General features: G+C 37.1%; 1 protein-coding gene across 3 annotated transcripts in view; it reads left to right on the forward strand.

The window, feature by feature from the left end:
• RBM25 (RNA binding motif protein 25) overlaps window positions 1–25398 on the forward strand; it is a 52023-nt gene that overhangs the window by 11997 nt on the left and 14628 nt on the right. For all 3 annotated transcript variants that reach the window (XM_037503655.2, XM_037503657.2, XM_037503654.2), the window contains 9 exons: window positions 1798–1847; window positions 3392–3559; window positions 6721–6778; window positions 8213–8373; window positions 17382–17567; window positions 18863–18916; window positions 19149–19232; window positions 22570–22856; window positions 24773–24995. In XM_037503655.2, coding sequence (XP_037359552.1) covers window positions 1798–1847; window positions 3392–3559; window positions 6721–6778; window positions 8213–8373; window positions 17382–17567; window positions 18863–18916; window positions 19149–19232; window positions 22570–22856; window positions 24773–24995 — 1271 coding nt within the window. The remainder of the gene's footprint in view (window positions 1–1797; window positions 1848–3391; window positions 3560–6720; window positions 6779–8212; window positions 8374–17381; window positions 17568–18862; window positions 18917–19148; window positions 19233–22569; window positions 22857–24772; window positions 24996–25398) is intronic.

Raw genomic sequence — 25398 nt, forward strand, 5'->3', positions numbered from 1 at the left:
CTTAAAAGGAAAAAAGTTTTCTTTAACAGTTTCTCTTTCTTGTATGTTTTCTTTAATAAAAGTTTGCCTATGGGAGAGATTCCACATGGATTACCGTTGGTAAACAGCAGAACATTTGTTCATTGGTTTGCAAAGTTAAAAGTGAAATTTAGATTCAAGTTGATTAAGCATCCACTATATTTAAGTGCTCTGCATTTAATCTCATGGGCACTCTGAGGAAATAATTACCTTACTATAATTGAGGCAACTGAACCTGAGGTTAAATCACTTACTAAAGGTTACAGAGCTAAAAGCATAGACCTCAGATTTGAACCCAGATTTGGTTCTGAAATTATATAATTTCTATTGTGTACAGCTTTTGGTAGGCTTATTGAATCTTGATTATTAGCTTTAAGAATTCTTGTAAAAACCTTGAAGTTGGGGCCTCTCTGGTGGCGCAAGGGGTTAAGACACAACCTATGAAGCTGTCCGCAGACACTGCAGCATGAGTTCGATCCCCGGCCAGGGATTTACCCACATGGTGCAGCAGACCTCTCCTGACTTGCCCACTGCTCTCCTCAAAAGTGTAATTCAGTCAATCTACCTGTTTTGTTCCCCACTCTGTCTCTGGTGAATACTCTCACCCCTCACACCTCTGGCCTGTACCCCAGTTCTTGTATGTATAAATAAATAAATCTTTAAAAAAAAACAAAACCTTGAAGTTATAAGTTACATTAGAAATAAATGGATAGTGTTAAATCTTTAAAAATTGACCACTCTTAGAATTACCTTAAATTGATGCTAAATTTGAACTGAAGAGCAATGTCAGAATTTCTTGTTATATTTAGAATTGTTTTAAAATTTATGAGTGTAGTAGACAAATATCACTGATTTTCCCTATTGTAACATTTATCTTAGTTCTCAAATGGTAAGATTTTTTTCATTAGTTATATGAACATGCACAGCACCTACTATTAGTAAACAGTGTAATTGAAAACAAAAACACAGATTCCTTTAAAATGTCAAAAGTAGGTGGTAACCCATTGATAACTCTCAGAGCTATAAGTTCTTTTCTTAGATTTTCTCTTTGACAATGACCAAAATTAATGATCTTATTTCTTGTATGATATTTGTTTTTATTTTTTTTAAAGATTTATTTATGTATGCATATAAGAACTAGGGTATAGGTCAGAGGTGTGTGGGGGCGGTGAGAGGATTCACCAGAGACAGAGTGGGGAGCAGAACAGGCGGATCTACTGAAATACACTGTTGAGGGTAACAGTGATCGAACTCATGCTGCAGTGGCTACAGATAGCTTCATAGGTTGGTCTTAACCCCTTGTGCCACCAGGGAGGCTCGATACTTGTTTTTATTAAAGAATTGGGAGTAACAAGATCTTCCTTGGTTTCCAGATTACTATCTCACTTCATAATTTTTTTTTAAGTTTTAAAGGCTTTGTTTTTACCTTTAACGGAGTCATTAATGCCATTGTTGACCAGGCAAATCTATATTTTTGAAAAGAGCTGACTTTGAGGATATACCAAAACAAATGAACATGAATCAATAACCGCAGAATTTGAGACTTCTAAAAGCAATAAACATGTTGTGGTAGATTTTTCACTTTCTCAGTAGTTTTTGTTGTATGCAAATTAATACACACCTATGCCATTGGTTTTGAAAACAAAGCATCAGTATCTTGTTTTTTTTAGTCTACATTTCCATTTATAGTAATTATGAGTGAGGTACTTATTTTTATGATGTGTCGTTGATAGAGGATTGAATAAAATACTATTCTTAAGATTCATGCTTTTTTCTTAGGGACGCCAATGATTCCTGTACCAATGAGCATTATGGCTCCTGCTCCAACTGTAAGTATAATTTTAAGGAGGAATTAAGTGTTACGGTTGTGCTACTTTTAGCTTTTAAAGTTGAAAAACTTGATAAGCGTAAGCTAAATTATTTGAAGTGTTAAGGAACAATGCTTGTGTATCATACTGCTTACTGAATTTACTTGCCTATCCATATTATGCAATTATTTCTAAAATATGCCACTTGGATACTTTTATGATTTAGGTCTAGACCCTTTATCTCTAGACTCTTCATATATTTGTAATTTTAGATTTAGAATGCTGGCTCTCATCATTCCCTTATCTTGGTCCTGTGAGTTAGGGGAATGATCTAACATGTCTGATTGCTTAAAAGGGGGGAAAAAAGACTGCAGGAAATGATTCTAGCAGAAATTTAAATGTTGAAGTGAACTGGTGTTGAACACCTTCATAACTACCTAGTGTTTAGCACCTTCCAAACTTTTTTCTGCCTTCCAGTGTGATACCTTCAAGCATTGTGAAGTTTAATTGAAGTCTTTTTTCTATTAAAGTGGTCTACAAACAGCTTGAACCTTAATTCTCCACAACTTTCAAAGCTGTTTCTGTATACTCTAAGCAATTATTTAAGAATGCTAATATAATACAATATACAAAAATAAATAATTCTGTTAACTGTTATTTAACCAGAATTTTTCTTTGAGTCAATTGGTATCATACTTCGCTTGGAATTTCATTATGGGGGAGAATAGATCGCATTATTTTCAGCTAATTTTTTTTTTCCTACCATTGAGTTTTGAAAAAAGAGGGGAGTGTTGGTTTTCATGTTAAAAGGGAGCTGGGAACTCTGGGTAAAAAGGAATGCTGAGACAGACCACTAAGAAGATAACAGTCCTGCAGAGCAAGGGTAAGTCCTGCTCTTCTGCGTTGGACACCACCTGTGTGGCTATTTTGTAAAAGTTGCACATGACAGGTACTCTTCCTCTTGCATTTCATCCTAAGAGATAGGAATTGGTTTCTGAGCAACTTCTCCAGTTCATCACTATTATTTAGTGCCTATTGTGGATTATTTGCTAAACTCAGTATCAGATAAAAAATTGAGTAAAGCTGTCTGTTTCTTCCCCTGTGAAGTTGAAAGTTACTGGGGGGTGGGTAAATAAGATATAAGCAGGTAATTGATAAAAAGGAAAATTTAAGTGCAAGTAGAGGGCTATGAGAGTGATAATGCTACAAGAGGGTTAGCAGATATGATTGAAAGTTGCTTTCAGTGTAGAATACAAACAAAGAAAAATCAAGACATTTTGAGAATTTAAAATGGTTTAAATGTCTTAGACATAAAAATAACTTGAGATATTATTTTTATTTGCTTTTCCTAGTTTTTATACAAAAACAGTGAAATGTCATTTCTCGCAAATAAGTTTACATTAATGAAAATAATGTGTGCTTCAAGACCTTTAGATTAAGTATGTAGCAGAACCTTTAATAATAATGTACTATGTGTTTACTATTTTAAAATTGATGTTTTTCATCTAATTAAACTTGATAGATTTAATTACCAAATGAAATTTTATTGATTTTTTTCACTGTAGGTCTTAGTACCCACTGTGTCCATGGTTGGAAAGCATTTGGGAGCAAGAAAGGATCACCCAGGCTTAAAGGCTAAAGAAAATGATGAAAATTGTGGTCCCACCACTACAGTTTTTGTTGGCAACATTTCTGAGAAAGCCTCAGACATGCTTATAAGACAGCTTCTGGCCGTAAGTTAAACTTTATTTTTCTTTAAAAATTTCTGTTACAATTTTTAAACTTAAGAAAAAGCAGGAGGGTTCTGAATAATTCAATATTTTTTATTTTGAAAGTATGTAATGCTGTAGAAATGTTGAACGACCTGTAAAGTGAACGTCCTTGTGACACATTTTGCTACATTTACTTTCTATATGTACAAACTACTTGCACACACTTTTTTCCTGAATAATTTGAAAGTAAGTTAATGACATGCCATTTTTACCTCTGAATATTTCTTGCATCTCCTTAGACTAAGAACATTTCTACTGCGTCATCACAGACCATTATCACACCTAAGGAGTTTAAAGCTGATGCGGTATTACCAGCCAGTATACATATAGCTTATATTTATTTCCCAACAGTTTTCATAATAGGTATTTTTTTATTTTGGTCTTTAATACAGTTAAGGATTATACATTACATTTGTCACCCCCTCTCTAGTCAGCTTCTTTAATTTTGTTAGCCTTATTGTTTACCTGTTTTTTTTTAAGATTTATTTTTATTTATTCATCCATTTATTTATTTACTTTTGCAAGTACTGGGTACAGTCAGAAGTGCGGGAGGGTGAGAGAATTCATCAGAGCCAGAGCGGGGAGCAGAGCAGGCAGAAGGACTGAAGTACACTGCTGAGGGGAGCAGCGGGCGGCAGCCATGTGGGACCCTCCTCCAGTGGCCGGGGAGCAGCCTGGGATCGAACCGGTGCTGCTGAGGCTGCGGGCAGCTTTGCAACCCAGTGCTCAACCACTGTGCCACCAGGGGAGGCCCTACATGCGCATTGTTAAGTAGAATAAATACTGATTGTATAATGAGAAAAGACAATGCCTGGATTTACTACCTCCATAATCTCATCTATTCTTTAAAGAAGTTATTTATAAATCTTTCCCCTCTTCATCTTATAAGTAATGCACTTGATTGCCATATCTGTTTTATAAATTTTACAGTCCTTAGGGGCCTCCCCTGGTGGCCCAGCCGTTGAGCGCTGGGCTGCAGAGCTCTGGTTTGTTCCCCGGCCGCCGGTGAGGGTCCCACCAAAAAAAAAAAAATTTTTTTTACAGTCCTTACATTAAGTGTTTAGAAAACGTAGTACCCACAAAACCTAGCTTTGTCAGATTTTAGTATTTTGTGGTACTAGCTTCAGAGTTTTTTCCCCAAAAGAAATAAAACATTGCAATTGAAGACCCTAAATCTGATTTCTTCATTCCACAGAATTATAACAAGTCAAAGGTAACCAACTATCCTATATTTGGTATTTACCATTCTTGTGCATATATTTTACTTCAGTTATATATTTACAATTTATATTTATAATTTATATTCCTAAAAGTTATATTGCTGATAATATATCTTCCTGGTGAAAAAATGTTTTTTCATGTGTTCTTTTAAAATAGGAATTTCTGAGTTATAGTATTTGCTAATCTTCAGATTTATAAGAAAATGCCAGTTTTTTCCCAAAATGGAACATTGAGGGCATTTTAAAAACATCTTTAGTGATATAATTTCTATGCCATAAAAGTTACTCTTTTATACTGTACAATTCAGTGATATTTAGTATAGTCAGAAAATTTTATAAACATCTCCCCTAATAGTTCCAGAATATTTTCATCATCCCAAATAGAATGGGATGATGTACTGTACTTGTACTAACTGTACTTGTACTGTACTGTATTTGTGCAGTACTGTACTGTACTATTCTGTACTTGCACTAACTGAGTCCTTTTTCATTCTCCACTCCTCTTTGCTCTGGCAACTACCATTCTACTTTCTTTCTCTTGATTTGCCTATTCTGAATATTTTCTACAAATAGAATCATACACTATGTGGTCTTTGTGATTTTCATGTAGCATTAAGTTTCCAAGGTTAATCACTGATGCAGTTTGTGTGGGTATTTCATTCCTTTGTATGGCCAAATGTCTGTTTAATGAATAGACTTCGTTTTGTTATCTGTTCATCAGATGATGACCAATTGGTGAATTTCCACTTTTGGGTTATATGATTGCTGGTGAATATTCGTGCATTCATCTAAATGTATATATTATCAACCTGAAAAGTCCTTCTAAATATGTATATTTTCAATTGAAACATTGTCTGTGTTCAGCAAGAAATTTTTTTTAAGATTTATTTATTTATACATATAAGAACTGGTTTGTAAGCCAGAGGCGTGGGGGGCAAGAATATTCACCAGAGAGTGGGGAACAGAACAGGCAGATCCACTGAAATACACTGCTGAGGGGAGCAGCATGCAAGACAGGAGAGAAAGGTCTTTTGTGCCAAATGGGTTGCTCTCTGGCCAGCCAGATATCGAAAAAGCCATGCATTCTCAGCTTTGAGAGGTGATCTTGCTTTTCACAAATACTGTTTTACTTTTTACTTTAATAATTAGAAATAATATTTAAAAACTGGAAATAATAAGTCCCATCCTTTAGACAATCTGTCCAGATGATATTTGGGGGTATTTCCATTCATTTTATGCATCTTTTTTCCTATTACATAGGACTCTTTTTTTAAAAGATTTATTTATGCATACAAGAACTGGGGTACAGGCCAGTGGTGCAGGGAATGAAAGGATTCACCAGAGACATGTGGGAACAGAACAGGCAGACTGATTGAAATACACTGCTGAGGGGAACAGCGGGTGAGACAGGAGAGGCCTGCTGCGCCATGTGGGTTGCTCCCTTGCTGGCCGGGGATCGAACTCGTGCTGCAGAGACAGGCTTGCTTCATAGTGCACTTCATAGTGCAGTGCTTAACCCCTTGCGTCACCAGGGAGGCCCAAATTTTGTTTTTGTTAAACTAATTTGTATATATTGGCGGACTGTGGTGATGGTGCATGGGTGCCTTGGGGAAGGAGATTCTATGGGGACTCAATCTGAGGAGATTCTGTAGGGACTCAATTGAAGCAAATATTGTCTAAAAAAATGTAAAAAAAGATAAATGTTAAAAATTTGTATATATTTCATGTAATAGGAGAATTGGGAGTATTTTAATGGACACTTAGTTGCTGGTTTTACCTTTTTTATTTTGGTTCTATTTATTTCCTACTAGAACTGTTATAGTACTCTTATTCAGATTACAAATGAGTTAATTTTGTTAAGTAGTAACAACTTTCTTTTTTCTTTTTTTTTTTTTTTTAAAGAAATGTGGTTTGGTTTTGAGCTGGAAGAGAGTACAAGGTGCATCTGGAAAGCTTCAAGGTAGGTCATTATTTTTCCATTTTGATTGAAATAACTTTAACTCATACGCATATTTCACATTTTGTATCTTTTGCTCTTATTGTCCTTATTAACATTTGTCTCTTGAAATAAGATTAAAGGCAACTGGGAAAATGTTGGATGAGAGTTAAGATTAGAAAGTATTGCAGGAAGGTGGTAGGAAAAGGGAAAAGAATTATTGCGACTAACTGGTTTCTTTTTTTTTTTTTTAAAGATTTTATTTATTTTTTTCATAGAAGAACTGGGGTGTTTTAGGCCAGAGGTGTAAGGCGGGTGAGAGGATTCACCAGAGACAGATTGAGGAACAGAACAGGCAGACTGACTGAAATACACTGCTGAGGGGAGCAGCGGGCAAGACAGGAGAGGTCTGCTATGTAATATGTGGGTTAGCTCCCTGGCCAGGGAATCAATGATAGTGCTGAGACTTAACCTCTAGACCACCAGTTAGGCCCCGAGACTAACTGGTTTCTTACAACTTTAATAAGTCCTTTTTCTCTCAGGGCAGGAGTGTATAAGTAAGATGAACCAAATTAAGAAGAAAGTGGGAGATAATATATGATGACCTCTTAGTCTTGAAAGCTGTCCTTTTCATACTAATTGGTAAAATACCTGTTTGATACATATTTTTAAAAGCTTTTTATTATAAAATTAATACATATATAAAAATAAGAACAATTATGATAAACTCCCATGAATTCTTCGCCAAATCTTAACATTTACTCACGTCCAGTTGTGCTTCACCTGTACCGTACATATTTCTCAGAAAAAGCAAGTCCAAAGCACCATGTCATTTTATATGTAATTATTTTGGTTGGTTCTCTAAAATATAAGTAAGTGTGTGTGTATGTGTATGTTTTTTAAACTACAGGACATCCGCTATTTTTTTTTTTAAAGATTTATTTATTTATGCATATAAAAGCTGGGGTGCAGGCCAGAAGTGCAGGGTGGGGGGGGGCCAGGATTCACCAGATACAGGGTGGGAGCAGAACAGACGAATTGACTACACTACAGAGGGGAGCAATGGGCGAGTTAGGAGAGGTCTGCTGTGCTCTGTGGGTTAGCTCCCTGGCCGGGATCGAACTTGTGCTGCAGTGACTGCCAATACTTTGATAGTGGTGAGACTTAACCCCTTTCACCACCAGGGAGGTCCAAGATAAGTGCTTTTAGAAATACATATCCTAACTGATTGGAATTCTTCCTTTCCCTGTTTTTGTTTTCTCTTTTTTCTTTTGGTTGTTTGGTGGTGCTGAAAGGGAAATCCTTGTCAAAGGTAATTGAAGGAAAGGGGGAGGATTAATAACATGAATAATCCTTAAATTACAACGTTTGGTCTCTTAATGATTTTAACTTTTATAAATATTTTTCATTTTTCAAAATGGCTTTGATATTTCACTGATTCTTTACATTCATTGCTAGCCTTTGGATTCTGTGAGTACAAGGAGCCTGAATCTACCCTCCGTGCACTCAGGTTATTGCATGACCTGCAGATTGGTGAGAAGAAGCTACTTGTTAAAGTTGATGCAAAGACAAAGGCACAATTGGATGAATGGAAAGCAAAGAAGAAAGCTTCTAATGGGGTATGTTTTGTATTGTGTTGTCTTCCCTAGGCCACCTGTACTCCTTCAGTGTATTGCTCATTATTAATCAATCCAATATGGGACTTCACAAGGTCATCATCATCATTATGATATGTGCTTATGGCTAAAATGCAGGAGGGTGTTTTATAGTTTATAATTATTTTAAGTCTTTTATCTACCCATAGTGGGTGGGTGACTGTTGGTTTGCTTGTTCCAGGTTGGGATGAAGGTAGTAAGGGAGACTGGATAAGGTTAACTTGCCAGAGAAAACACTGGTACAGACTATTCCAAACAGAGCTAATTCATTAAGGCAGCTTTGTAAGTAAGTACAAAATATATTTCAACCTACACAATTTTTTCTTAGTTGCCCTCTCATTTTGAAGTACACAGATTCTAAAATAAGTGAAATTGAGTCATTCTTTTCCCCTGAAGCTCTAAAGTAAAGGAATTTTTTTTTTGGTTTGTTATGTTGTATGCTTCATTACTGCTTTCAACAAAATGAAAAATAGCTAAAACCTGCATTTATATTTCCTTGTGTTTTCTTCCTAGTTTCTTTTGGCACCTCAAGGTAAACAGATTCAATAGATTTTTACCTACCTGTCTATAAAAGCAGAACAGTATTTTTGCTCTCTTCAGGCTTTAAATCAAAGTACAGTTTTCTTGGTTCTACCTACTCCCTCTTTTACAATGAAGTATGTTTTTGTAAAAAAAAAAAATTAAAGCAAGCTATAAAGAAGCTAAGCAACACTTATAAAATCACTGTTAGTAACCATTGTAGACATTTTTTTTTAAAGATTTATTTATTTATGCATACAAGAGCTGGGGCATAGGCCCAGAGGTGTGGGGTGGGGGATTATGTGTGAGAGATTAAATTCACCAGAGACAGAGTGGGGAGCAGAACAGGGGGGATGACAAACATGTGGCTGAGGGGAGCAGCAGGTGAGACAGGAGAGGTCTGGCTGTGCCATATGGGTCAGCTCCCTGGCCAGGGATGGAAGTCACGTTGCTGTGGCTGCCGATAGCTTCGTGGTGCTGAGATATAACCCCTTGTGCCACCAGGGAAGCCCCACCACTGTAGACATTATTACTGCATATTCTTCCAGGCATTTTTCTCCATGTGAATGAGTTGTTTTAATTAGAATGCACAGATTTGTTTTTCTCTTACAAAGTATGAAATTGAATTTTAAGCATTGTTTATTAACAGCTTGTTTCCATATTTAACTTTCCTTGGACTTTTAATAATATTTTAACTGATGTCTCTGATTTAGTTGCCTTTTTTTGACTACTAGAGTATTGCCTATATTTCTAAAACTTAAGTATAATTATGTTATGCCCCTGTTCAAGCATCCTTAATGCTTTTGTATCTCTTATAGAATAAAATCCTTACTCTTAAAATGGCATTCAAGCTTTGCTCCAATACACCTTTCTAGATTCCCTGGCCTCATACCAGTGCCTTAAAATCTTCTTTTGAGGTTTGTTAATAGCTCATTTCCTTGTTGCTCTTCCAAATTCCCTCTTGAAATTCTATCCAAATGGTTACAATTAAAGTGTTCCTTGTTTTATTTGTTCGTAAGTCCTACCCCTTTTCCTTCACAGATAGAATTAAATCTTCCCTTCCCATATAAGGCAGGTTTTTACTGCTGTGTCAGTTTGCTTTTTTTCTATGCATGTTTGTATTGCTCTCACAACTTCTTGTATCCTGTTTCCTTCCTATATCCTCGCCCCACAGCATCCCCCATTATAAGATAAGAAACAGTGGTGATTCAGACTCTCTCTCTATTAACCTTGTTACCTCCATAGCACTGAGGACAATGTTTTGTCCATAGCAAGAATGGAATGAACATTTACTGTTAACAATTGCAGTATAATTGCTCACTGATAACCTTACTATCCTTTCCTGGCTTTATAAAGAAATAAACAATTTCTCTAGAGTATAAGTTGTATCTCACATCAGCAGTATTGCCTTTCATGTCACTAAAATCTTAGGAAAAACAGCTGCCTGTGCAAGACTTTTCAGATTTTCCTTGCAGTGATAACTGAATTTTAATTTAAAACAAACAAGTATTCAGTGTCTTTGAAGTTATTTGTATGATTCCCTGGGCCTCCTTGTTTTATTGTCTAATCATTAACATGTGAAATGGTATTATTTGTAGCATTTGCAGGTGTACTCTCAACATGAATAATCAGTTTACTATATATTTATACAAATTTATTCAAATAAATAATTCATATTTATTATAAGAGGAAACACTAAATCTGTTTATACCTTTCATTAAGAATGAAACTGAAACCTACAATAAAAACATAACAATTCTTTTAGATAAAGTGAAATCTTAAAAAATTAATAGACATGACTTCTGGGTATAGTTGTGCCCAGACGTACTTGAAGTCACAAGACAAACATGACGTATTTTCCTGGAATGTAAATTTTACTCAACAGTATTGGTGGCAAAATGAAAAGGTTGAGCAACTCCATCATATAAAATGATGTTTTTCAAATAACAGGCAAATATAACTTCATGGTGCAGTGGATTGCAGATTTACCATGATTTTTTTCACGGTAAATATGAAAGGGTGCTTATTCTTTCTCTTGTTTTGTTGATTAGTTGAAGAAATGTTAGAAAACAGTATTTTAAGGTAGATTATGAGATTGAGATTTTGAGAAACTTCCATTTTACTTTATCCCGGGGTGTCTTCTGACTCCCAGTCAGAAGAGGAGCACAATTAATTACATCGATATCCTTGACTTAAAGGAACAGGAATTTGGAAAGAGGATGAGATATTTTTCAAGATCCACTATTTTTTTTTTTTGATCCACAAATTTAAAAGGAATTATGTGTCTTACATATTTGAGAAGTTTTTATTTAAATTTTGCAGAATTTATAGAAGCAACTTGTTCATCTTTTTATAGTAATAATGTTTCATTTAAGGTAGCCATGCAGATCTAGCTCATGTTCTTTTGCTTTCTGGCTGTTCAGCAATAGCCATGTAGTAGAGATAGCTCGATTGTCATAAGTAGTGGTTTGTTCTAGAATGAATCTGGCAACTGTTGGAAGTACAGTAATCTCTGGAAAGAGCCACTTGCATTGCATTTTAATGGGAGGCAGTTGCTGCAGGTAGTAACATCTTCACGTTTTTGCCTGGAAATTAGTCTCGCTGAGAGAGACTCTGCATTTGCTTAAGTTCCACAATGCCAATGAGTAAGCCCACAGCTGTTTTTCAACTTTACAATCAGTAGCTTTACTATTTAATTCCTCTGACGAGAGCCCAGTAGGTGGGCAACATAAATATCTCAGATTTTCTGTTGATATTTGTGATTCCCCTTGTACTGTTAAGCCCTTTACCTTGCTGCTCCTTAATATTGAATGTGCATTTTATGTTTTTAAAGTGGAGGAGAAAATGAAATAAAAAAATCTTATTCATGGTTGAGGATCCAGAGGTAGAATTTAAGCTGATGTTTGGTCAGTCTATGGAATGGGATCTCTAACCAACTGGAGTGTGGGTTCAAATAGTGTCCTAGGAGCCACAATTTCAGTTACAAGTTACTGGAGGTCAATTGTGTAATTTAAAGCCCGTGGAGAAAAAAAAAAATACAACCTATAGAGAGACAGATAATCATTGAAAGAATTTTAGTGAGAGCTGCATAAAAACCTGTGATAACATTATTAAGAGTGAGAAAGAAACACAACTCCACAATTATAGTGATAAATTTTTTAGAAGTTATGTGCACTGAGGTAATGTTGATTATTTTTTTTAACAACACAGTGTATGTTTTAGGGGTTACAGGTTCACACCTCTACAAGTGTTGGTGGTTTTTTTTTTTTTTTAAGATTTTTGGCGGGGGGTGCATAGAAGAGCTGGGGTGTAGGCTAGAGGTGCAGGGGTTTGAGAGGATTCCCTCAGAGACAGAGTTGGAGCAGAACAGGCAGATTTACTGAAATGCAGTGCTAAGGGGGAGCAATGGGCGAGACAGGAGGGGTCTGTTGCGCTGTATGTGAGTTTGCTCCTTGGTTAGGGACTGAACTCAGGTCACAGAGGTGATAGCACTGAGACTTGACCCCTCGGCCACCAAGGAGGCCCTTCAGGTATATCTGTCCATCATCAAAATCCCAGTAACCTTCCACCATGATCCATTAGGGCTTCTCTTTACTCCCACCCTCCATCCTTCTCTGATAGTCTCAGTTCTGCAGATTTCAAGGCTTTGTTTTGATTTAGTTTTGTTCCTTTGTTTTGTTTCTCTATATTCCATATGAGTGAAGGAGTCTGGTATATGTCTTTCACTTTCTGACTTATTTTCTTAGCATTATCCTTTCTAGTTCCATTCATTTGACAAAATAGCAAGGTTTTCCTCCCTTTTTATAGCTGAGTAGTATTCCATTGTGTATCTGTAATACATCTTCTTTATCCATTCATCTATCTTTGGGCATTTAGATTGTTTCCAGAGCTTGGCTAGTGTAAATAGTGCAACAGTGAACTTAGGAGTACATAATATCCCTTGCAGTTAGTGTATTCTTCAGGTAGATACCCAGAATATGGATTCTTGGACCAACTGGTAAATTTGTTTTTAATGTTTTGAGAAAAACCTCCATACTTTGCCATAGAGGCTAAACTTGTCTACATTCTCACCAGTACTGTCATTTCTTTTTTTCTTCACATGGTCACCAACATTTGTTATTTCTGGTTAATATGGGTCATTCTATAGGTGTAAGAGTGGTAGCTCTTAGTTGTGATTTGCATTTCCTGATAAATGACAACCATTTTCTCTTGTGTTACGCACTTGTATGTCTTTGGAGAAGGTGTCTGTTTAGCATTTCTGCCCATTTTTTGATTGGGTTATGTTGTGTGAGTTCCTTTGTTTATTTTGTGTGTTGATTTTATAGCCTACCAGTTTATGGATTTATTTTTTCTATTAGTTTTTTTAGTGGGATTATTAGGGTATTCTTTGTATATTAAATGCAGATACACCATATCATCTGCAAATAGTGATAGTTTTACTTCTCTTCCTATTTGGATAGTTTTTATTCCTTTCTCTTGCTTAATTGCTTTAATTAGAATTTCCAATACTGTGTTGAATAGTAGTGTTGAAAGTGGGCATCCTTTCCACGTACCTGCTCTTAGAGGAAAAGCTTTTAGTTTTTCACCATTGAGTATGATGATATTTGCCATGGCTTTGTTGCGTATGGCCTTTGATGTATTGAGGTATATTCCTTCTATTCCTATTTTGAGTGTTTTTTAAAAATCATAAATCGGGCCTCCCTGGTGGTGCAGCGGTTGAACGCTGGGCTGCGAAGCTGCCCGCAGCCTCCACAGCGCCGGTTCGATTCCTGGCCACTGGCGATGGTCCCACATGGCACGCAGACGTCTCCTGCCTCTCCTGCTGCTCCCCTCGGCACTGTGTTTCGTCAGTCTGCCTGTTCTGTTTCCCGCTCTGGCTCTGGTGAATTCTCTCACCCTTCCGCGCTTCTGACTGTACCCAGTGCTTGTATAAATAAATAAATAAATCTTTTTAAGTTTTTATTTATTTATTTTTTTAAACAGGCATGTTTTTATTTATTTATTTGTTTGTTTGTTTTGTTTACACATGCACTGGGTACAGTCAGAAGCGCGGGGGGGGGGGTGAGAGAATTCACCAGAGCTAGAGCGGGGAGCAGAGCAGGCAGAAGGACCGAAGTACACTGCCGAGGGGAGCAGCGGGCGGCAGGAGAGGTCTGCGTGCCATGTGGGACCCTCCTCCTGTGGCCGGGGAGCAGCCGGGGATTGAACCGGCACCGCAGAGGCCACGGGCAGCTTCGCAACCCAGCGCTCAACCGCTGCCCCACCGGGGAGGCCCCAATAAATCTTTTTTAAAGAATCATAAATCGATGTTGGATCTTGTTAAATGCTTTCTTTACATCTATTGCTATGATCACATGACTCCCCCCCCCCTTTTATTGATGTGGTGAATTATATCAGTGATTTTCTGGTATTAAACCAGCCTTGCATCTCTGGAATAAACACTTGCTCATGATGTATGATCCTTCTAGTGTATTGTAGTAATGATTTTGCATGTATATTCATGAAAGATACTGGTCTATGGTTTTGTTTGGCTTTCTGATATTGTCTCCTTTTGGCATGAGGGTAGTGTTGGCTCCAAAAATGTATTTGAAACTGTTGCTTCTTTTTTTGGAAGAACTTGAGAAGGATAGATTAGTTAAAAATACATATTTTTTAAGATTATTTCATTTATTTATACAAGCACTGGGTACAGTCAGAAGCGCAGGAGGGTGAGAGAACTCACCAGAGCCAGAGCAGGGAACAGAGCAGGCAGAAGGACTGAAGTACACTGCTGAGGGTAGCAGCAGGCAGCAGGAGAGGTCTGCACGCCATGTGGAACCCTCCTACGGTGGCCGGGGAGCAGCTGGGGATTGAGCCAGCGCTGCAGAGGCTGCGGGCAACTTTTCGCAACCCAGCGCTCAACCGCTGCGCCACCAGGGAGGCCCATTAAAAATATTTTTGATAGGGCCTCCCCGGTGGCGCAGCGGTTGAGCGCTGGGTTGCGAAGCTGCCGGCGACCTCTGCGGCGCCGGTTCGATCCCCGGCTGCTCCCCGGCCACCAGAGGAGGGTCCCACATGGCGCGCAGACCTCTCCTGCCGCCCGCTGCTCCCCTCAGCAGTGTACTTCGGTCCTTCTGCCTGCTCTGCTCCCCGCTCTGGCTCTGGTGAATTCTCTCACCCTCCTGCGCTTCTGACTGTACTCAGTGCATGTATAAACAAAACAAACAAACAAAAAACAAACAAACAAATAAATAAATAAATAACATGCCTCTAAAAAAAATATTTTTGATAAATACTTGATAAATACTTTAAACTACAATGCTTGGATAAAATATATTTACCAAGATGTCAAGTAGAAAGTTGTCTACAAGAAGATTAGATGAAGAGGCAAATTTGAGAAAATAAGACACTGTGTTTAGTAGATTAATTTTGTTATAATTACATTTATTTTTTTTTTTTTAAATAGAGGCATGTTTTATTTATTTTTTTATTTGTTTGTTTGTTTGTTTTTGTTTATACATGCACTGGGTACAGTCAGAAGCACGGGAGGGTGAGAGAATTCACCAGAGCCAGAGCGGGGGGCAGAGCAGGCAGAAGGACCGAAGTACACTGCTGAGGGGAGCAGCGGGCGGCAGGAGAGGTCTGCGCGCCATGTGGGACCCTCCTCCTGTGGCCGGGGAGCAGCCGGGGATCGAACCGGCGCCGCAGAGGCCGCGGCAGCTTCGCAACCCAGCGCTCAACCGCTGCGCCACTGGGGAGGCCCTATAATTACATTTAATTATATTGAGTTAATCTATGAAAATAAGCTCTTCTTACCCTGTATTATTAAATTATTTCTTTGAATTTTGAGTTTTTTGCTCTAGCATAGTATCTTGTACACATTAGGCTCTTAATTTATTGAGAAGTTAATTTATGAAATAAATACACTTGTTGAATAATTATCTTACAGTAACTTCAGAATGCCGGTGCTCAAATTATAAATTACTACTAGATTATATTAAGGAGCCACAGTAGCTGAAACCCACTCAAATAGAATTGCATTGTTGTGACAAAGTATTTGTGCAGAAGAAAGCATGGTTCTTATTTGTATCTGAAATTGTGTACCATATGTGCTTACTAAGTTAATTGATTACTTTGGGGTATGGTTGTATATGTAGCTTTAATTATAAAAGTTTTTATGCATACATGTCTTTATGTTTATCTTGTTTTGCGATACTTTTCCATCTTCCCAAGTTTTTTTTTTTAAAAGATTTATTTTTATTATGCATGCAAGAACTAGGGTGTAGCCAGAGGCGCAGGGAGTGAGAGGATTCACCAGAGACAGAGTAAGGAGCGGAACAGTTAGATCTACTGAAATAACACTGCTAAAGAGAACAGAGGGCAAGAAAGAAGAGAAAGGTCTGCTGTGCCATATATTGCTGGGGATCAAACTCAGGCAGTAGCAGTGATAGCTTGTTAGCACTGAGACTTAACCCTTATGCTACCCAGGGAGGCCCAGTCTTTCCAAATTTTAAGAAGAGGAGTTTAGAGTAACTGGAAATTGTCCTAAATTTTGAGGTCATTCCTTATGTTTTATAGTCTGAACTGGATTAATTCCTTAACCAGGGGCTTAAAATAAAAGTAAGATAGAAATAAGAATAGTAGAATATGAGAAGGTAGTAAAAAGTATTTTCATATTCACACAATTAGTAGTCTAGACTTAAAAGATTATTAATAAAGTTCCACAAGTAGTTACTTGAAAGAAACATCACAGCATGAATTCTGTTTTTTGTGTTTTTTTGATGATACATAGGTAGTCAAGTGGAGAAAGTTGTATGTAGTATTTAGAGAGATGATTAGTTTTTAGTGTCTAAAGTATATGATTTTTATAACTGGTACTCCAACATTGCAGAAATTGTACAAAGCAAATGTGAAAAAAGAAGTCATTTCAACCCCTAATCTCTCCGAAGACTGCATTTTGTTGCATATAGCTGGTTAGGGTTTTTTTTTTCGCTTGTTTAATCTACATGTAGTTTTGTGTATTTGAAATGGTTGGCTATCAATGTGTGAATAAAATTGTATTTTCTTTTTTCCACATAATTAAATTTTTAACTGTAGAATGAGCTGCTTAACAAACATTGTTCGTGGCAGTATTTAGCAAGACAACCTGAAATATTATGAAAATTTTGCAAATGTGTTGTAGTAGCATTCTAGTTCTGTGATTTAATATTTCTGTAGCTGGTTGGGGGCTATAATATTAGCTATCAAGTAAAGAAAAAGAAAATGATAAAGTACTATTTCAGGAAAAAACAACACAACTAATATACTGTTGTTTAGGAATGTGAAGTTAAGAACAAATTCAAATCTGTATTTAATAGGAATATGGGTGGTGTAGAAAAAACATGTTTACTATGTCTAATAACTTTTATAGTGATTTTCATTTTCTTTGACTTTTTTTCCTCACCTATTCCCTGAATTTGTCATCTCTTTTTAAGACTGCCAGGCCAGAAACTGTTACTAATGATGATGAAGAAGCCTTAGATGAAGAAACAAAAAGAAGAGATCAGATGATCAAAGGGGCCATTGAAGTTTTAATACGTGAATACTCCAGTGAGCTCAATGCCCCATCGCAAGAATCTGATTCTCACCCCAGGAAGAAGAAGAAAGAAAAGAAGGAAGACGTATGTTTTACTGATTTTTGACATCTGAATCATTTATATGGTTTACTTTTTATGGTATTGCTCAGATACTTTCATTGCATTTCCTCTTTCAAGGGGAAAACAATGGCTAGCATCTATAACAATGTACTGTCAAACTTGATGACTTTTATTACTTTTTACTAGTAAGTTCTGGTTTTATTGTTTGGAAGTGCACCAAAAAGCTTATGCTTATCTGTGAGTTCAAGTCAAGTTGAAAAAATAAAACGAAGGATATTTGAGTGATTAAGTAAGAACTGACATTAGGGATAAGGAATTTTTGTTTGTTTTGACATTGGCGGGACTGGCCTTGTTTTGCTTTATTTCCTAATTATTGTTATTCTGTCTCTGCTCCAAGCAGAATACCAGGTCTCCTTTGCTGAGGATTTTCACCTATTTTTGAAATTTTAGCAACCTTTCCTTATAAGCTAGAGATAGTAATGTTATTAAACTTCTGACTGGGGAAGTATGAAAGAGCAGTCCAAGATGAAACCGCCCACCCTCCCCCCTCATGTATTACTCTTACCTTTCTACTTTGTTGGCTTAAACTAGTTGAATAGTGGGGAGTCCAGGTAGAAAGAAAATATGCTTTACCCAGACTGATTTCTTTGGATAAACTTGGAGAAATTATGGAGAATGTTCTATAAAAAATACTGGAAGTGTGTTCTATGCATGGATTGTATACAACATGAAAAACTCCAAAACATATTGTGATTTCATCGTTTTATGTAAGCCATCTTTAATTTTTTTTGTGGACAAATACATTTTTATTTTTCGTCTTCATGTCATCTTAAAAAATCTGTGTAAGTGATGTGCCAGTTATTTAGAGTGATGGCTGGTAGATCATCAGATGGAGGGTAATTTAGATTTCTTCTTGCTCTTTAGTGGGAAAAGAGAAAAAACTAGGCATATTTGTTTGAAATACATTGGGGAGAGGAGTAAATAAATTCTGCCCTATCCTAGGAATTAAGGGTAAATTTTGTTGGTATGATTGTTTACTATGTCTTCGTGAAAATGAAGGAAAAGTCCTTACTAGTATGAGACCCTCCTCATTCATTGGTTAGGAAAGTCAGGGAGCGTATGTTAAGAGTGATTGGCGGTATTACAGAGAACAGGTGAAAACATTTACTGTGAACTAGTTTGAAATCAATAAAATGTCATAGAAAGCTTGCATTGCTTACAGTATAATCATAAAGAGCATTGCTTTGCAGAGTAATGGGAACTCTTGTTTTATTTGTGTGTGTTTTTTTTTTTTTTAAATCTTCATGGATTTTCCGTAGATTTTCCGCAGATTTCCAGTGGCCCCGCTGATCCCTTATCCACTCATCACAAAGGTTCGTCTATATTCTAGACTATTAATAACTTTGTTTACTATAATTGCCAGATTTATTCTTACCTATTTGATTTTCCACTATTTAAATTGTTAGATTTTGTTTTTACTTTGTAAGTTCTGTTTATTTACTAGTATCTTTTGCAAGATTGTACAGAATATCCAACCTTCAGTTTTCTTTTTGTATTCATAAACATTGATCTTTATTCATTCCTTCCTGTTCCCCAATCCTTTAGGAGGATATCAATGCTATAGAAATGGAAGAAGACAAACGAGACCTGATATCCCGAGAGATCAGCAAATTCAGAGACACACACAAGGTAGTATTCTTGTCTTTTCACTTGGTGCCAATCTAGACTTTTTACAGAATCCAAAACAAACAAACAAAAAAAAATCAACCTTACATTAGAATATAAGTTTGAATGGTATTTATAGGTTTGATTGCTATTTAGAAAGAAACAGAAGACCAAAACCAATATTAAAAAGTGTTCCTTGACATATTTTACTTAGTTTTTTCAGTTACTAACTACGCTGCAGTCATCTCACTTTGATATGAATAAAAGCTTATTTTATTTTTAGATTTCAACATAAACATCAAGGCCAGACTTAAACTAGATTCAAGGGGGCAGCAGAATAGCAGACCCTATAGTGTATTTCTGGGGGCAGTTATTTAACTTAATCTTAGGAAACCTTTACTTTAGAGCTGAGATTAAAATTTAAGATTTATATTTGTGTAGATTTAAGTTGAGTGGGGGAGATTTTAAAAAAGTAGGTCAGTGGTTACCAGCTTACCAAATTTTAGATGCATGGAAGAACTGTAAATTCCCATAAAGCTAATCTATTCATTGACCCCCACCATTATGATAGAGATCATATGGTGACTAATGCAAGATGAAACTCTCAGCTTGGAAAGTAACAAGGAATAGGATGTAAGTATGAGCTTCTGTTTTTTATTATATTTATGGATGCCCCCTCAGAAAAATATGCAAAGGGGTAACTGGCTTGGAAATGGGTATTTATGCATAGTAAATCCCACTCACGAGTTTTGCCTATTGAAAGCTTCTCTCAGTGTTGGTACCTCTGTGAATGTTCTCATTGAAGGTGATGCTTACAGATAGTGAAATGCAAAACACTGCATGAGATGTATTTTGATGTTAGAGATAAGATTTTAACTGAGTGACCTTTAGCTCAGTAAAATGTTGTGTTCATTTCTTCTTTGAGTCAATCTCATTATTTCTTTTGCTCTAAATCACAAGTTGACAGTTAATACCATTGATTCAGTGCTGCTAAAGACTTAACAGATATCAGTGCTTTCTCGGGAATTAAATTTGTCTGAAAGCACCAATGCAGTTATCCCAAATTACTTCTGATAGCTAAAAAGAGTTTGTGGGATATCATTTTAGAGGAATACTTTTGGTTAGGTTTAATATTCAAAATCAGGGTTCTGAGTAAGCTTGAAAATGGTATACAGTTGTGTGTGTGGTTTACCCCAGCCCCTTTTTTGTTGTTACTTGTTAAACCTTGTCATGTCATTGATAAAGTATAAAAATTAATTAAAAAAAAAAGTTTGCTTCATAGTTTGAGAAGCTGTCGGGCATTGACTGCCTTAGACTTACTTCACTGGGGTAAGAGGGTTGGTGTTTTAAATTTCAAAAATGTGCTTTAAAAAAAATCAAAATGAAAAACAGTTTGTTTTATTGGGTGGTATGGTTAAGGGGATGTTTGAAACTACAATAACAAAAAAATGAGCTCAGTGAACCTTTGCATGTTTTGGTATGAGTTTATTAAATAACCACAGACTTAGGGTATCAGCGTGGCAGGGGGCGTCCATTTACAGCACGGACGAGTCTGAAGAGAGAATAAGGTAAGATTTACGATTTTTTTTTCCCTCTCCTTTCCTCTTCATTATTTCATTACTTAACATCTATTTAGACTCACTTCAGTTCCTCTTTCTTTAGTCTGTCAGAAAAAATATGTTTGTGTGTATGTAGGTGTGTCTGTTTACTACATACAGAAATCTTTTTGAAATGCAGTTAGTGTGAACCAGATTCACTTGCTTTTTCAATTATTGAAAACAAAACTTTTTAAATGGATTATGAAACATTGTTATTTAACATAAGTGGTGCTATACACCTAGAAGAAATGAGTAGTGCAGTGAATAAGCAAGAATTAAATAATTGAGGAATTCTACAAAAGAAATTATTATTGGAACAGCTAAAATAATCTGTAAGTATTATCTCAGATATAAAAATTTCTTTATAAGTGTATGATACTGAGGTAAGTTTTACATAGTATAGTCTAGCCTCATTTCACAATATAAATTCTAATATTCCCTTAGAACTGTTTCAGAAGTTAGAATTTGCCCTTTTAAATACCTTTCAGTTTCTGTTTTCTTTCTACCATTCCTTTTATCTTCCCTTTCTAATTTCAATGTATTCAGTATTGGCTTTGCCTGTATTCTACTTTGGTATTGACTGGCACAGCAGCTGAATATATTGATTTCTCATGCATTAGCTTTTCTTTCATAATCCTCTATCAGTTCTCTGATCCATGAGCAAGAGAAAAAGAGTATAACAGGTAAGATTGCTTTTTAAAGTTGTTTTAAATGCTTTACCTGACTGAGAAAAGAAAAATGCACATTTTATTGTTACAGTTTAAATTTCATTTCGGTGACACTAAACATGGAACCAAAGGAGTAAATATGTGTTTTGTTTTGTTTATCCTATTTTGGGTAATTTTTTCTTGAGTTTTGTGTTGAAATCGTGTGGTACACTGGTTGTAATCTTATCAGGGAACAAACTTGGTCTTATTTTGTTATTTGGTTTATTTGTGAACCATGTACTTGCTCTTCCTCCCAGAAACATAGCTTTATAGGCAAGGTTAATCCAGTGTTGGCGATCCATGTCCTAGCACAGCATCTGTAAGTTTATATACAACCGTTCCTTCCAAGGATGGATTTATCACTGTTGATATATTATTGTCTTGTAGGCATAATGGAAATAAATATGTCACTTTAAAAATTAAATGAAATGAAAATATTATAATGTACATTTTTGCTTGAAGTGAGTTATTTTGAAATTTTTTTATTTGGTGGGCTGTCCATCTTGCAATGGTGGGAGTAATGTTTCCATGGATAGTAGGGCAGATCTTGACTGGATTCAGGTTATCTTTTGGAGGGTGGGTAAACTAAAGGGCAGATTATTTAGTTGCTTTATAATGATCTTACTTGTACTCCACCTCCCCTCTAAACCCTCAACTAGTAACCTGTAGATAATGGGAAGACTGGGATTGTAGTGAGTATGAATAGTCCAACTGATTTACAGAAATTTTTAATGGGAGGAATTAAATTTCTACCAAGTGATTGTATTTCTAGAAATTATGAATCACCAATTTACATAATCATTGGGTGGGTAGCCACACTTGACACAATCTCCCAGCATCCAAGATTGGAGATTCCTGGTCTGTTAGAGTATATGGTTTTGCACGAAATTTATCTAGTCTTGTCATTACTTCAGTTTGTCAAGTAAAACCACAGGTATTTAATGTTAAAGTACCAGTGGTTTGGTTTCTTGTTCCCACTATTGGGCATTGCGCCGGGAAAAATAGGAAAACTGGAGCTACAGAGTTAACTCTAAAAGCACTTTTATTGGTTTCTAGAAACTGGAAGAAGAGAAAGGCAAAAAGGAAAAAGAAAGACAGGAAATTGAGAAAGAACGGAGAGAAAGAGAGAGGGAGCGTGAAAGGGAACGAGAAAGGCGAGAACGGGAACGAGAAAGGGAAAGAGAACGTGAACGAGAAAAGGAGAAGGAACGGGAGCGGGAACGAGAACGGGATAGGGATCGTGACCGGACAAAAGAGAGAGATCGAGATCGGGATCGAGAGAGAGATCGGGACCGAGATCGGGAAAGGAGTTCAGATCGGAATAAGGATCGAAGTCGATCAAGGTAAGACTTTATAGAAGTACTGTTTTCCTGATAGCTTTGGTGGGACAACAGGTTCACATTCTATAGGATAATTTACTATATGGATGTGATGAAGGACTTCCTTTCTTGGCTTGCTGTCTCACCTTTGTAATACCTGTGTGATTGAAGTAACAATTTTCAACATTTAAGGTTAGTTTCTGTCGGAAGTCAGTCTTCACAGAGACCTGGAACACATCCAGTGTCCTGGACAGACTTGCTTTCCTGTCGTTTCCCTGGTTGGTGGGCAGTTTTTCTACTCATTTTCATTAAGGGCTCCTGTAAATGGGGAAATCAGCTCTAATACCATTGCTTTTAGCCCCTGCTGTCTCTGTTTGGTTCTGTAGCTTACTGGATGGCCACAACTCACTCTGCAGGCCCTGAATTACCCTAATTATGGCTCCAAGTAATTTCACCTTTGGCTTTTTTTTTTTTTTTTTTGGGGGGGTACAAGCACTGGGGCACAGTCCAGGGGCGCGGGAGGGTGAGAGAATTCACCAGAGACAGAGCAGAGAGCAGAACAGGCAGAAGGACCGAAGTACACTGCTGAGGGGAGCAGCGGACGAGGCAGGAAAGGTCTGCCCCGCCATGTAAGAATCTCCCTAGCCGGCTGGGAATCAAACTGGCGCTATAGAAGCAGACAGCTTCATAGCACTGTGCTCAATCCGCTGCGCCACCTGGGAGGCCCTGTTTTTTTTTTTTAAACTTAAGGATTTTTGCTCATTACATTGAATTTATTTCATGAATTATTACAAATTCTTTCAAGGGTGAGGTACAGCAAAAATGAATAAGGAAAATGGAAAAGGGAGGGAGTAGAAAGGAAGAGGAAAGTTTTTTTTTCCTAAGCTAGTTTTCAAATAGACATTTCTATGTTGGCACATTTTCCATGTGATTGTAGCAGAAGGGAGGGGGTAAGTCCACTTTAGGTCAGTCCACTAGGTGTTGGAACTGAAGGTCCAGTACTCTTAATCTTTAGTGGGCATTAAAGTCCTTCCCTCCCTTCCTCTTAAATAACCATTATTGAGAATTTGACATAGTCAGTGCTTTTACTATAGGTATGAACCACAAGTGTTTATTGTTACATATGTATTAAAATATATATTGCTATTTAATTATTTTTTTTTTTTTTTAAATTTTTTTTTTTTTTCTTTTATAGAGGCATGTTTTATTTATTTATTTGTTTGTTCGTTTGTTTTGTTTGTACATGCACTGGGTACAGTCAGAAGCGCGGGAGGGTGAGAGAATTCACCAGAGCCAGAGCGGGGAGCAGAGCAGGCAGAAGGACCGAAGTACACTGCTGAGGGGAGCAGCGGGCGGCAGGAAAGGTCTGCACGCCATGTGGGACCCTCCTCCGGTGGCCGGGGAGCAGCCGGGAATCGAACCGGCGCCGCAGAGGCAGCGGGCAGCCTCGCAACCCAGCGCTCAACCGCTGCGCCACCGGGGAGGCCCCTATTGCTATTTAATTAGACTAGTGGCAGAATACTGTGTTCTGCATATGGTTTTGTCTTTCTAAATTATTGAGAACTTTTCATTCCCAATAGGTATAGTTCTAATTTATCTATGCAGCATACGAAAATGCTCATTTCTCTACACCTTTGCCAATACCATTGTTCTTTGATCACTGTGAAGTAGTAGACTATCTTCTAACATGTGCATTAGCTCATATTTTTGTTTTCTGAGATATCCATGAGTATTAATATTGAATTTAGATTGGAATTCAGAATTTGAGACTAGAATTATGCCCTGTCTTACTGAAAATTCACAGAGGAGTTTAATTTTATAGAAATCAAATGCTAAATTCTGACTTGTGAGTTTGTATACTGTAATAATTGTTGTCTTCCATTCCCTTAGTTTTTAAAGGAAAACAAGAGACTGACAGATTTTTAAATTTGTTTAAATAGAGAAAAGAGCAGAGATCGTGAAAGAGAACGGGAGCGTGAAAGAGAGAGAGAGAGAGAACGGGAGCGCGAGAGAGAACGGGAGCGCGAGAGAGAGCGAGAAAGGGAACGGGAACGAGAGAGAGAGAAAGACAAGAAACGGGACCGAGAAGAGGATGAGGAAGATGCTTATGAGCGAAGAAAACTTGAAAGAAAACTCCGAGAAAAAGAAGCTGCTTATCAAGAGGTAATTTGAGGGAATGCCTTTATGCAAAGATTGGTACTTAGTAGGTTAGCCAGAATTTGTGGAGCCCTTTGTATACATTTTTATTTATTTATTTATTTATTTGTTTTGTTTATTTGTTTTTGTTTATACATGCACTGGGTACAGTCAGAAGCGCGGGAGGGTGAGAGAATTCACAAGAGCCAGAGCGGGGAGCAGAGCAGGCAGAAGGACCAAAGTACACTGTTGAGGGGAGCAGCGGGCGGCAGGAGAGGTCTGCGCGCCATGTGGGACCCTCCTCCGGTGGCCGGGGAGCAGCCGGGGATCGAACTGGCGCCGCAGAGGCCGCAGGCAGCTTCGCAGCCCAGCGCTCAACCGCTGCGCCACCAGGGAGGCCCCCCTTTGTATACATTTTTAAAAAAGATTT

The sequence above is a fragment of the Talpa occidentalis genome, unplaced genomic scaffold (genome assembly GCF_014898055.3).
Source record: "Talpa occidentalis isolate TD23 unplaced genomic scaffold, MPIMG_talOcc4v2.1 talOcc4.11, whole genome shotgun sequence".
NCBI classification, from domain to species: Eukaryota; Metazoa; Chordata; class Mammalia; order Eulipotyphla; family Talpidae; genus Talpa; species Talpa occidentalis.